The following is a 14,576-nucleotide window of genomic DNA, read 5'->3' as shown; positions in this document are numbered from 1 at the left end:
TACAGCATCTTTTATATACATTTATTGTATAGCAGTTTCTACATCTGACTTGGGGCCTGAGTTAGAGTTTGGCAGAGGGGTTACACCATCACAAATGGATATCCCGCCCACCGTATTACACGTTCCATAGGCTATAATGGAACTGTAATACAGCAGATGGGATATCCTTCACGTTTGTGACGGAGTAACCCCTCCGCCAAACCCTAAATGGGGTCCGTAGTCCAGGGTAAAGAGGTACTCACTTGGGCTTGCTTATAGTATTGGAATTGCCATTTTGGTATGTTCCTATGCTTTCTGTTTTCACAATTATATTCTCTAGGAATCTTTCTTGCTTATCCTCTAATGTTTTATATGATTTAGGGATTACACCACATCAATACAGAATTACTTCTATGGCTGTTTGGATGAAATACATTTTGGCAACTTGAAAGTACAATGGCCCATTATTCAAGTCCAACTTAATTTAAGGAGAAACTCTAAAGAGAATTGGTTACAGCACAAATTAACTGGACTACATTGCTCTTGACTGAATAGACGAGCAATTGGTGTCCTCGTTTATTTTGAGATAAAGTCCCAAGGGGCTCTCTAAGGTGCAAACTACAGACATGGAGTGACAGAGTAAGCATCTGTTTTGCGTTCTAGATTATAAAATTTGCTACTGAAAGTAAACACTACCATGCGATTTACAAGGGTAAAGCACTTTAGGAGTCTGCTACTTAAACCACTATCATTCCTTCCTGTTGGGGCTCACTCTCGGCTGCTGTAACACCACTATTTGGGATATGATCCAGAAAGAAAAGAACATACATGGCCTATAAATACATTACTCATCTTAAGAAGATGTAACTACTGAACAGAGCAACAGATGACAGAAATGCATTTCTACCATTGCAGACATCGCAAAGAAAGGAGATAGTTCTGGAGCTAGACCATCTGTCATAAGCCAAACAGCTAGAAAATTACATTTCGATGCAGTATGTCTTCTTTGGTGTTGTCAGGAGGGGATGGCAAGCATTTATATATAAGAGGTAGACTGTTAACGTTTTGTGTCTAGAAAATAGATTCTGTTGGAAACAGGAGGAGTATTCTCACATTTAAAGTGACATTACACAGTGTTGTAAGACCATATCAATTGCAGAGCTGCTGCATATACCTCCATAACTATTGTATCTTAACTAGCCAGTTGACTGTATATAAGATGGAGGAATTCATGATAGGTGCTGGCCAGCAGTGTATAATTTAACAATTTAACTTGAAGAGCAGACAACAGGTGCCTCTCCAGGATCAAGAAGAAAGCCCTGGGGTATCAATCAGCAAGATCCTGAAAGTATTGGAGGATATGAAGAGACAGGCTTACTGTATTAAAGGGAGCCTTGACTTTGCATTGGGAAGGACACACCCACTAATTTCATGTCAAAATGTGGGCTCTATGGGTATAGCTGTTGCTACACCAAGGCAATATTAGGCAGAAGCCTAGTGACCACTAAAAGAGGGCTGTATAATTTCCCACAGAATCATACAAATATCAAATATATCATATGTTATGTGCATTTGTAAAGCACACTGTTACGTGCAAGGGTATTCTGGTGCTGAGCATGTGTGTGTGTGTGTGCCTAGCCCTGCCTAGGGTAGGTTCGTTAATTGAAAAGCCAGGGCTTCAGCTTATTGTGCAATTGAAGACGAGAGGATGAGATTTTATGTCCTCCTGATCTGGTTCTGTGCATGCTTGTGATGTGTGCAAGTAGGAGTCCTGCGTAGTGCAGGTGTCTGGGTCATTGGTGGAAGGAAATGCAACTGTACAGATACGTGGGGCCCAGGATGTATGTGAGGTGTTTGAAATGAGCGTGTTTGTGTATCGGGAGCCAGTAGATCTTCCTGATGTCTGTTCTTTGTGGGAGGTTAGGGAGGAGTCTGGCTGCTGAGTTCTGGATGGTTTGTAGTCTTCTGGTGAGTTGCACGGTGATCTCAGTGTAGAGTGTGTTACCGTAGTCCAACCTGCTAGTGACTAGGGCATGAGTGACGTTTTTTTATGGAATTGCTTGGGAGAGATTTGAAGATCTTCCTCAGCATCTTCAGAGTGTGAAAGCGGGATGCAGTGATGGAGTTAACTTGTGCAGTCATGTCAAGTTTGCCGCTGCTGATGATATAAAGGTTTGTGACATGGGTGCTGCGTGCAGATCAGGTGCTCCTGCAGAAGATCACTACTTCTGTGTTGAATTCATCTAGTTAGTGACTTTGGTCTTGCTGGCAGTGAACTTGTTTTTTTTGCTTGCGGTCTTGTCCGAGTAGGGGATTATGAGTTGTGTGTCATCTGTGTAGGGGATGATGTTGTGGTCATGGGGGTGGAAGAGGTTGGCCGGGGGGATTATGTACGTTTGAAGAGAGTGGGGATGAGCAATAAACTTTGAGGCACTCTGCAGATGTATTTGCAAGATACTGAGCAGTAAGGTTCCAGGGTAATCTCTTGTGTTCTATCCGTTAAGAAGGAGCAGATGCAATGAAGAGTAAGGCCTTGGATGCCAATCTCAAGCAGGCATCTGATGAGGATGGGGTGCGAGCCGAAGAAACTCCAGTTTGGTTGGCATAGGTGAGAAAGTAGCCAGAACTGGACATAGAACAGCCTCCAATCACTGACTAGTGCACAGAATAAGACTGACATCTTCCCAGCACCTCCTGAGAACATTCCTGGACCTGGAACGACTACACCTGAAGAAGGAGCCATGCTGGATGAATTGAGAGTTCTGACTTCTGAGTGGCACCTAGGAACTGGAACTGCTCTCAAAGGGCCAAGTTGCTGGTCTCCTGTCTCCTAGCTCCAGTGTCAGAAACAGCAGAAAGACTCCCCAGAAGGACAAGCTTACAGTAGAGGTCTTTACCCTGTTGGATCCTTAGCTGATGGCAGCTGATGAGAGAACTGGTGCCTGAAAGTCTTTGCTGAACATCGGGGGATCCAGAAGTAATCTGAAGGCACATTTTCAGTAACTAGACAGAAGAGACTTAGAAATGTTTCGACCTCTAGAAGACCAGGACAAGGTGCTGAGTTTTAACCAGGGAGGTCGCACCCAGGCCAGGCAAGAAACTCAAGTTCATCATGGTTGGTGCTTTTTCCTGTACAAACCTTGGAGACCTTGCAGAAATACTATACAGCCAGGGTACAGCTTCATGCTTCGCCCCGCTGGAGGATCTTCAAGAAATGAAAAAGTGAGTATATCCAATGGCAAAAATATGAACTAGGGCGAGGCAGGAAATCCATCACAGCAACAAAACGATCCTCGTGGTTACGAAATCCAGCTTTGGCCTGCTAGTAAAATTTGGTGCCAAAACCAGCAGCTTCTGTGGGAGCTCGACAATAATGTATCTGAATTCAAGTAACCCTCACCAGCTTCAGTCTTGGACCTAGCAGCACTGAAGAATTTTGGCTTCCACTTCAGAGCCTTAAGTTAAAAACTTTTACCAGGACAACCTGTTTGGTGTATCTGACCTCTTCTCCATCACAGTTGCCCTGAAATCTCAATTAGATCCCAGTCAACCGCACACTTACTTTTCAGTGGCACTATAATTTTTATAGCTACTTTTTGCCCTAAAAGTTTAAACATTTATATGTCCAGCTCACCCTCATCCAATTTTTATGTTTTTTGCTTTTCAGAAAGTTATTGTTTTGTTTCTTAAAACTTTACAGTTGCTGGCACTGCTTGAACTTAACATACATTTCTCAGGAAAATGACCATTTGCTTGTGCCCAGGCCACCAGGGGTTGAAAAGTGCTCCTTTAAGTTCTAATGATGCTATATTCTTTAAGCTAGTAAGGCCTTCCCTTTTCAAATGAATAACCCACTTACTGAAAATTAGGATTTGACATGGCCTTCCTAGGTCATGTCATCTCACGGACCTAGCATTGCTGCAGGACTGGCCAAGGCTGTCATGACATAATATAAATACTGATTTTTATAGTTTTGTGAAATGGTGTTGTGGTTGTTGTAATGGTGACACTGTGGGTAATTGGGTCATCTGCAGAGCAAAATATCACCTTTCCTAGGGTCCTTAAATTATTTTCCCTGGCACAGTCTTGAATTTCGGTACAATGTGGCGCAATACTTTGTGGCACCTTGCCTCCAAAAACTCTTCAGGAATGTTGTTGGAGTCTACGTTGCTGGAGGGCTACAGACTCCTTCCATATGTAGCTCAAAATAGGAAAAATATTTAGAATAGGTGTTTCTTACTTAGGCCATCTCTTCAGATAGACATCTGCATTGTCGTCGTACTCACCATGGCTTGCAGTGACACAGTATGAATGATGATTGTAATCTCTTCATGAAATGGTTTTGGAGTTGTTGTAACAGACATACTGTGGTTACTATTGGGAAAACAAGCCTACAGTGGTATGGTCAATGATGGGAGGAGAGCTGTTCATAAAATCAATGGGAGAAGCTCATATATATATGGACCTATTTACCCCCACTTTCAATCCATCCTCTCCTTTCCCCCTCTTCAATGCAGTTAACGTTAGAAGATATAAAATCTTCTGCAGAAGTTCATACAACCCATAAATGGGGATACATTTAAAAAAAAAAAAAAAGATCAATATGTGGATTTATTAATAATATAGTTCTCTTACACTTCTAGGGCACAGCCTGTCTTGCGTGTACTTGCAGATGGAGAGAGTAAGGTTTATTGTACGAAGGAGATGAAATATTCTTAGTTCAGTGTTCTTATAAACTGAGAAAGTAACAGAAGGACTGCAATCTAATTGCTCTACAATGAGCATTAAAGGGCACGAACAGAAGAGATCTTATCAAGAAGAACGAGAAGGCGTAGAATCTGCAAATTGGAGGAACAAACTCAAAAGGTACCTTTTTTGTTTTCAAAGAACTCTGCCAGGTGCCTTGCTTCTGTCATGACATGTTCTTCCAGGTTCCGCTTCCCCATCCCAAATTGACGTAAAAGTGTGAGAGTCAGTTTACGGTGATGCATCCAGTGCTCGCCATTCGCAAACACTACTCCTGCAAAATCACAAAATGGATTAATGTAAACTTCCTATTCCATCAAGTTTGGTCTCAAGGGATGGACTATTTAAGAGGAAGGTGCCACTTATTTAGTAATCATACGCGTGATCTCCCACACATCCCCAAGTTTCCCCGACTCCCACACTACTTACAGTCAAAAACTGAACAGTGCACTATGAGGTTATTCGCTATGTTCTGGCCCCTCCATGGTTCAGCTGTAATCTAAAGCTTGACCCCTCTATTAAAGAATTATGCAGAAAAAAACAGATTTTAAAAATGTTAGCTGCCACATGTAATGTAAATAATTTAAAAATAGCCTTAACAAATCCATCCCAATCATCCTCGACAGAAACCCTAATATCGTTAGTCACCATGTTTGCTGGACAAGAAACATAATGTACTGTGGACACAAATACAACGCTATGTACAGACAAACTATTTTTAAAGGCACGTTTTGACATCAGTTTCGCCAAACTAAAGTGCAGATTTTCAATGCGAGGGGTTGCAATTAAATACAAGAATCACCATAAGTTGAATGAAAGAATGGGCAAGTGCACGAACTGATGGTAGGAGAAGCAGTGTGGAGCGCAGGTGCAAAGTTTGTGAAAAGGGAGGTGCAGGTGTTAGGCGCAGCGTAGAGGATGGGGCAAGGGCAGTGAGTGGGCAAGGACAGTTTATAGGACTGAGCAGTATGAGGATTGTGTGTAGTAGAGATGTTGTCAGCTTGGCCAGCCTGGTAGTAGCACTGCAGGAGTCAGGCCTGAGAGCAGATCTGCTTTAGATGGCTTGTGCAGGGCAAGTCCATCAGGCTTTGCGTAGAATGTGGCGCCCAGTGCATCAAGACAGACATACAGAAAGCAGTACAGAGAGACCAGGACCGTACATTTCCACTTAATAGGGCTTATCAATCTGCCTTCCTGTAGCTGGAAAAATGGCACAGTGCTTTATTGAAATGAGCTTCAACCTTGACTATCTGGTGTTTCCAAACTGTTCCGGGAGTTTTATAACCCTCTAATATCTCAAACACAATATAAATGAGCAATTCACGAAGGCTATGAACAGGTGGTCAAAACACAAGTCAGATGGCACAGAATAAAAAAACAAGAAACATGTGTAACTTCATTAAACTTTCATGCTGGATATCTGTGCAATTAGAATTTAACCTACAAAATTCAAACTTCAAAAAGAAAGGGTCCGAGTTCTAAGGAACCATCATTTACTATGGAACTAAATTTAGTGTTTGTGTGAAATCAGGAGATGCTTGACGGTTAATTACAACTATTAATCCAAACAGTTAAGTTCACATGGCGAGCTGGAGGCTTGGTGCATCATAAGGTAAAACGTCTCCCCTCTAGATGACAATCTTGACAATTTCCGAGGGAACATGATATTAAGTAAGTCTAGCAATGAGAATAAGTCTAAACATTACCTTTATTGAGGCAAAGGTTTGTGAAAAAATACCTTGCTACAGCACAACAGTAAACTCTCCCCCCCCCCTCCCCCCCCCCACTAAAGAGTAATCGACTGGTATGGCTAACTAATGTTCAGCCTGAGAAGGAAGAAGGTACCTTGTGTGACCTAAATGAGGTGATAAAAGGTCAACACATACATTTCTCCCATAAATCAACTCCCAGTCCACCGGAAGGACTAGAAACCATTTGTTTTTCAAGTATGTGTAAGCTGCATTTGATGTAAAGGGGGAGAGAAATAGAAATACACAATATAAATACACAATACATTTCGTTTAAAAATGCTAATGAACATAGTGTGCATACAAAGATAAGCACGTACCTACAGAGATTGTCTATTTACTCTTTTCGAACATCCACATATAAATAAAAAAAAAAAAAATTGTATGCCCCTTTGTAAATCCTCTAACATCACAGTAAAACTGTAATCAATATTATAAGGAACATACAGGTAGTTAGGCAAACAGAATTATGTGTAAATATGGTTAAAAGATTAAAAAAAATAAAAGCTACATCCTGCTAAGAAAGGTAATTCATATTCAACCAACCGTACAGTTTTATGAATTCTCCCCAGAGGCTAACACTGAAGAGCCATCTTAGTGGCCAAAATACATCTTTTTATGATCCCTTTTACTAGTGTTGTATTTGAGGGCATGGAAGAAGAATGTTTATAGGAGTCGATCTTTTCGACACTTTTTCTGCATTCTTTTTCTTTGGCAACCTAATGTTCATATGAGTATAACTGATAAAATAACGAACACTGAAAAATAGATATATTTTTCACCCAGCTCACTGTTCAGTCTATTAATGATTAAATTAAACGATTTGTAAAATTTGGAGATTTCAGAGGTCTATTTGCTGTTCCCTGTGAGACTCTTCAAGACAACCATTTCTTTAAAAATAAAAAAAGTGCCTGCCACCCCTCCGCTCCGAATAGGTTTATTGGAAAGTTCAAACTATTTTTCTAAACTTAAGATACTCTCTTAATCATTTACCTAGTGTACACTCCCATAAAATCAACTAGTTCCTTCCACCACAATTACTCCTCAAAACATTTGATCACCTCCCAAAAAAAAAAAAAAAAAAACCCACAAGAAAACGCCTACAAAATCAACCACTTCTACAAATTAGAATTGCTGGTCAATGCAACAAAAAGTATAGCTATTTGGCAAATTCCCATGCAACTACACACCTCCAACAATCCATACTTACAATTCACCAGCATACATGTCCAACCTAACCATCCTGTAGCACCCCCATATTCAAGAGCATCAAACAAAAGAGGATATACTACCCCTTATACTCCTCAAAGGAGAAATCCTGTCCTAAATGTCGGGCAATAGAGGCAGATTTTTTACACATGGTGTGGCACTGTTCAGGAGTGAGGTGCAGTCTTGAGCTCTCAAAACAGTAACGGGGGGATATACCGCAATCAATTAAGAGTTCTTTACTGGGGATACTCATGGAGAATGCCAAAAAAATAACTTTGTAGACGTTATACGATCTTAGGCCTCACAGTAGTCAAAAGCCGGATAGCCATACACTAGATGAACCCACGTCCTCCTACAGAACTAGTCTGGGTGAGAGACTTAGTGGAATGGGCGGGGGCGGAAGAATCCCATTTGCAAAAATCAAGAACAAAATGCAAAGGCTCAGGAGATCATGTTAGCATGGACGGCTACGTTACATACCCTAGTAGAGGGGGCAATCTCTAGCCAAGGCGACAAGTCCAAGCCCGATAGAGACGGGACAACATTTTATGGGTCACACATCGGCATAGATCCCCTATCACATATCAACCAACTACAAAGTTAAATAGTCGAAAATTAAATCTGGTTACAACAATAGCAGTGATCATCAGTACATCCACTCTTCTGGGAGGATGGAGGGAGGGGAGTTAGGAGGAGTGTTACATCACATGCTGCTACTTCTCATCTGTTTGACAGTGTGTGGCTTTGATGTACAAGGCTCTTGAAAAGTAGACCCATGGATAGACGAAGATTCCAGAGTATAATTTTCAAACTTGATTGTATCATTTTAATGAATGCTATTAAAAACAAATTTAAATAACAAGAAGAAAACATGTTGGGGCACTGGGACTTCATGCAGAGTTAAGACATATAGGGGGTCATTCTAACTCTGGCGGGCGGCGGAGGCCGCCCGCCAGAGTTCCCCCGACAGAACACCGCTCCGCGGTCTGAAGACCGCCGCAGTGATTCTGTGTTTTGCGCTGGACTGGCGGGCGACCGCCAGAAGGCCGCCCGCCAGCCCAGCGGGAAACCCCTTCCCACGAGGAAGCCGGCTCCGAATGGAGCCGGCGGAGTGGGAAGGTGCGACGGGTGCAGTTGCACCCGTCGCGAATTTCAGTGTCTGCTAAGCTGACACTGAAATTCTTTGTGGGGCCCTCTTACGGGGGCCCCTGCAGTGCCCATGCCATTGGCATGGGCACTGCAGGGGCCCCCAGGGGCCCCACGACACCCCATACCGCCATCCTGTTCCTGGCGGGCGCACCGCCAGGAACAGGATGGCGGTATGGGGTGTCGGAATCCCCATGGCGGCGCAGCAAGCTGCGCCGCCATGGAGGATTCCTGAGGGCAGCAGAAAACCGGCGGGAAACCGCCGGTTTTCCTGTTCTGACCGCGGCCAAACCGCCGCGGTCAGAATGCCCTGCGGAGCACCGCCAGCCTGTTGGCGGTGCTCCCGCCGACCCCGGCCCGGCGGTCCTTGACCGCCGGGGTCGGAATGACCCCCATAATGTTTAACACTGGGCATCTCAAAGCCCAAAGTAGTATGACGTTTGTATACAGTTTTACAGGATTAACCCCTTGTAAGCTAGCTATTTATCTAACTCTGCAAATGTCTCTATATAATGTCAAAATAGATGTTTATTACATACATTTCTCTTTTGGAGGAGAGGAGCCAATTTAGGTTGATTTTTGGGCATGGACCTAAATGAAGAGAATTTTATTTATCCTCATCTGCAATTTGCATGCAATGCACTGGTTCTAGATTGACTGATACCCTCCGAGAACAGCATGTGTAACAAAGACTTAGAGGCTCATTACGAGTCTGGCATCCAAGGACCGCCAGACTTTGGGTGGTGGTCAGACTGCTGCACTCCAGGCATTCTGACCACCAAATTACTACCCTGGCAGTCGGACCACCAGGGGACCACTGTCCCCACCAGCAGGGTTGACGGCTGCCTCATCCCTGTGAGTTTGGCGGTTAGCTCATCCAACTGCCAAACTCATAATTAGGGCATCATTAGGGCGGTGACGGTCAAACTGCCACATTATAACCCTGGTAGGCAGACCCACCAGGGGACCACCGTCCCCACCAGGAACATGGCTCCCAATGGGGTGATCGTTGTCAGAGTTGTACTCAGCCAGGGCAACAAAGAAATCAGCGCCGCCTGGCTGATTACAACTCAGCTTTTTGCCAGCCTTTCCATGGTGGGGACCCCACCATAGAAAGGCTGGCTGAAAGCCAGTGCCAGGGGCCCAGGGGCGCCCTGCACTGCCCATGCCTATGGTATGAGCAGTGCTAGGACCTCCCTGCCCAGTACTAGTGGAATGCGCAATGTACTGTAGACAGTGCGCATTCCGATGGTGCTGGTGTGCTGCAGGATTGGCCTCAGCTCCTATTAAGGAGTCAAGGCCAATAGCGTAGCACTGTTCCCGCTGGTCAGCCCGACTGGAACTTTGTAATATGCTGGGGGGTAAGGAGGGGCTGAGGGGAATTCCACCGGTATGACGGGCATTCTCCTTGTGAGTTTAGCTGTCGGCTCATCCGACCACCAAACTCCTAATGAGGCCCATACACTTTAATTCACCTTGGTAACTTGCTCAGGATCTAAATGAAGACAGAAAAGCATAGCATCAGAAAAAGGGAACAATGTAAATTTAACATCACCATCTGAATATTGCAAAGCAGAACTTGCAGTAATTCATCTATGTCTTTAGTCTCCATTACTGGTTTGGATTATATCCAGGCTATTCATGGTTGGTTCGGTCAGAGGCACTTTAAGACACAAATGTTCTATCAGTGCTAATTTCACCTGGATGTCAATAATTGTAGTGACTTTTTTAAAATTTATGATTCAGAACACAGCGCCACATAATGTAAATATATGGATCATAAACAAAGAAAAAAAATCATTATAATCATTTTTTGTGCATACTATTTACAAACCAATATTACTTACATTTGATACAACTGACGTTGGCTAATGTAATTTGGCTTATGAATGCACGACTCATGCACATCTCTGCACCCGTCAAAACAGAAGGTGACCGCTTGCTCTTCCAGTTCCAAGTAATTAACGTCTCCGTAATGAGCACTGCAACTCACTGAAGCAAGCATTAGCTTCTCTTTTGGTTGACCAAAAACATTTATTTTTTTCTGGGTGAATTCTTCATGTAGTATATCGCTTAGTTTCTGAAACCTGTCCATCTAAATATCCCATAATATGAGATAATTATCAGACAAAAAAATCCTGTCTGCAGTTCCTAATTTACACCTGGAATATTTCCTTACTTGCTGCTCCATATTCTATAAGGTGTTAAATTGAAATTGTAAAGTCTTTGGCTTTATTGAGATCTCAGTCTGGTCAGTGTGATCAAATTGTATTTACTAAATAAGATGCAATAGCCACTGTAATTAATTTTAAGAACATTTTCTGATTTTCTCTATTTGTGTTAATTCTGTCACAGCACCTTTTTCCGTAAGACAAAAAGTAGTCTTGTCACAAAAATTATCTTAAATCTAGGAGGTTTTGGCGAGAAACCTAAGCTCCAGAGGCTCTGAAACTATTGTTTTCAAATTTTTTCTAAAATTATTGTTTTCCAATATTGCTCTTAGGAAGCCTAACAAAATACAGGAAAAATTCACTTTAGAGCTAATAGGATTCCACAGACCAGCCAAAAGAAATAGCTTACCTCTGACAAAAAGATCCATTAGTTTAATATAGACAGCTGAAGGGTGAGTGTTGGCCTTGAGTGGACAAAAAAAGACCCTTGTCCTCTCTGTATTTCTCTCCAGAAGCCCCATGGTGTGAACTGTAGAAATGACTTAGGCTTTAGTTTAGCGATAATTTGACTGAGCTTCATCTTTTAGCCCATTAATACCAAAAACCTTCAGGTTGTTCCATCATTGCCAGTTCACCATATTCATCAGTTTTGAATTAATAGCTATAAAATCTTCGATTAAGGTTTGTACATTTCTTGTTGTTTTGGAGTTAATGGTTTTTGCTTGGTAAGACTTTCTTCAAGCGTTGTCACTCAAGAGTTCACTTGTTTGAAATGCCTAACTAACTGAAAATACTTTCTCAGAGTTTTGTCTTGTTCCACAGTTCCTAAGGTTGATCAGTCCAACTACCATATTAATATCTAGGATTGGCTGTATTTAATACGGAGTCGCTGCCTAGATGTTTAAGGCTAATGGTAAGGCGTCTTTTGTCAGAGCCAAAGTTTAAAATGTAGCTGGGGATGGCATATTAGTAAGAAGAGTATTTCTGATACCTTCTTTGCTATTTCCAGCTCTGCTTTTTCCCCTACGTTTGTGACAAGGAACAAAAAATGTAATTGATACTGACCATTGCTGTGTTTGATTGCTGGAGTTTATTTGGGGTAATTCTTTTGCTTGTAATTGCTGAAAGCTCAGACAAACCTTGCTTTTTCTGTGTCTACCTCATGCCTGTAACAGCTCATTAATGTTTGGTATTGAACCACTGCTATGAGTTTCAGCATGATTTGTAGGTTTCAGCCCAGTGTCACTGGCTATTTAAAAAAACATCCTAACTATTATTCTATGTTGGCAATGGATCTGTTTCCCACTGCTAATTAGAGGATCTACAGATAGCTGAGAGGAAGTCGCAGTGTCAGTGTCCAAAAGAAAAGAAAGAAGAAATACAAGTTAAACGATCCAATGCTTATGATGAAGCAGACCTCAACTCTCGAACAGGACACAAGGCTTCAGACTCAGGAGTTTGTTGCCTGTCCCAAAATCTGCAACAGCAGGGATTGTTTCTCTCGGAGTTGAGAGATTTTTGGTATATACATTTATTGCACATTTAGGGTTGGTTGGGAGTCTCCCCCTAAACTTGAAGCTTGTTGGATACTTGCAGTGTCCCAAACTCCCGATACTATTACATTTAAATTATCTTGCAAGGTATTTTTGAAAATGGGAGAAACTTAATCTTTAAGCAGTATCTGCTCTATCTAATCAAATACCAATGAAATGTAGACCAGTTTGAACCTAAATAAATGCATACATAGAAATCCTCTGCAGCTCTGCATTAGTTTCAGATGAGCCAGAATACATGGAAAAAAAACATATATTCTGCTTACGCCTCTGAAGAGCAATCACCACCAAGCACTAGCAGAAATAGCCACTGCGTTCCCTCTAGTCTCAGAATATTATGTTATGCATATTTGTAGAGTGCACGATCACCCAGGCGACTTGCCATTACCATCATCAGAAGGATTAATATTGGGCCTAAACGACAAATTTGATCAACTTGCCCCTAGGCCTTTCATTTCATAGTCTCAAGCACAGCGAGGACAGATTCCTATATATTCCACATTTAGAGCAGAGCCTTAGTAAGAACTGATGTCAGAGCTGAAGGAGTCAAAGCAGAAGTCACAGGGGCTGGTAAAGCTGAAAATTAGTTCGGCAGTCCAAACTAGGTCTCCAGCAGCAGCACAGGAGTTTGTCATTGTTTTGTGTGCAACTAGATTCATACAGTCAGATCCGTTTGGTCAACGTAGGGAATAATTATTTATTTAGTTTAATATTGCTAAATTGTACTGTATTGCATTTCATTACGTCTATGCTAATTAATTCCCTGTATATTATGTATTAGGCATATTCACTAATCATTATCTATGCCTTTTTATATATTTACCTTTAAAAAAAAGTAACACACCTTCACGATTTTTATCTTTTACTGTTTCAAGGTTTATTTAATTGATTCTGCTGCTTGTTTTATTGACAAACCTGACTTTGTTTGGGGCGCATTACCTCGTCCATTCTTGAGGCTAATACTGCTCCTGGTCCTATGAAGGCATTTTATCATACATATTACCCAATTATCAAAGATAACGTCAACAGTTTGATAACCAATCAGACAGATGGCCAGTAGACTATAATATTTCAGGACAGAATGGCCTTATGTTACCTTCTAGTAGCTAAGGGGGTGGGGGACCTGTGCAATAGAAGGCTCCGAATGGCGTACACATTTCCCAGTTCTTATCTTAGCAAACACAAGCAGACTAAATTGAGGACAGGCTGAAGAAATTACACAAATTTCATAATGGCTTTAAATTCCACTAGAGTGGCACCTGTTCTTATCTCTCAGGGATATTCACGAAATGGGGAATGACGATCTTGGAAATCATGAGTGCAGATATTCTTGTACATAGTAACATTACATGGAAAGTCTTTGCCCCCGTTTATCTGCTTACTACATTTGAGGACGTTTAAGGATATGATGATGAAAAATGTAAAACTCAAATAATTAGTTTATATGCTATTGAGTTGTTGTAGGGATTTTGCCTACTGGTGAAAGAGGGGGGCTTCAAAATGTGAATTCACACGTGTGCCTTAGTGCTTACATGTATGCTCTGAACATGCAAATGCCTCTGTGTGCTTTAACACATGCTCTTATATTTTGCGAATCAATTACTAATTCGTTTTTGTACCAGGTAGACTTGTCAGCTCTAGGGTGGTCGTCCTCCAAACTTTTGCCTTACTCCTCCATATTTTTCTAATCTTGCTAACCAGTTCTAAAACACGCGTGCTCACTCTTTAAAACACTGTAACATTGCTTTCTTCCCATTTGGCATATTTAATTTGCTTGTAAGCCCCTAGTAAAGTGATACTACATGTGCCCAGGGGCCTGTAGAGAAATGCTACTAGTGGAACCGCAGCTCTGATTGTGCCGCCCACTTAATTAGCTCTTTAAACATTTCAGGCCTGCTATTGAAGCCTGTGTGTGCAGTTTCAACCTGGCAAAATTAACCTTTCTGCCAGGTCCACCCCTTCTTTACTAGTATAAGTCACCGCTGGGGTAGGTCCCAAACAGCCCACAGGGCAGGGTGCAATGT

General features: G+C 42.0%; 1 protein-coding gene across 1 annotated transcript in view; it reads right to left on the bottom strand.

Moving 5' to 3' along the window:
• LOC138246096 (cytochrome P450 2B2-like) overlaps positions 1 to 14,576 on the bottom strand; it is a 262,823-nt gene that overhangs the window by 98,368 nt on the left and 149,879 nt on the right. The window contains exon 3 of the mRNA XM_069200332.1: positions 4,850 to 4,999. Coding sequence (XP_069056433.1) covers positions 4,850 to 4,999 — 150 coding nt within the window. The remainder of the gene's footprint in view (positions 1 to 4,849; positions 5,000 to 14,576) is intronic.

The sequence above is a fragment of the Pleurodeles waltl genome, chromosome 7, assembly GCF_031143425.1.
Source record: "Pleurodeles waltl isolate 20211129_DDA chromosome 7, aPleWal1.hap1.20221129, whole genome shotgun sequence".
NCBI lineage: Eukaryota > Metazoa > Chordata > Amphibia > Caudata > Salamandridae > Pleurodeles > Pleurodeles waltl.
This window is presented reverse-complemented; position numbering and strand designations above follow the sequence as displayed.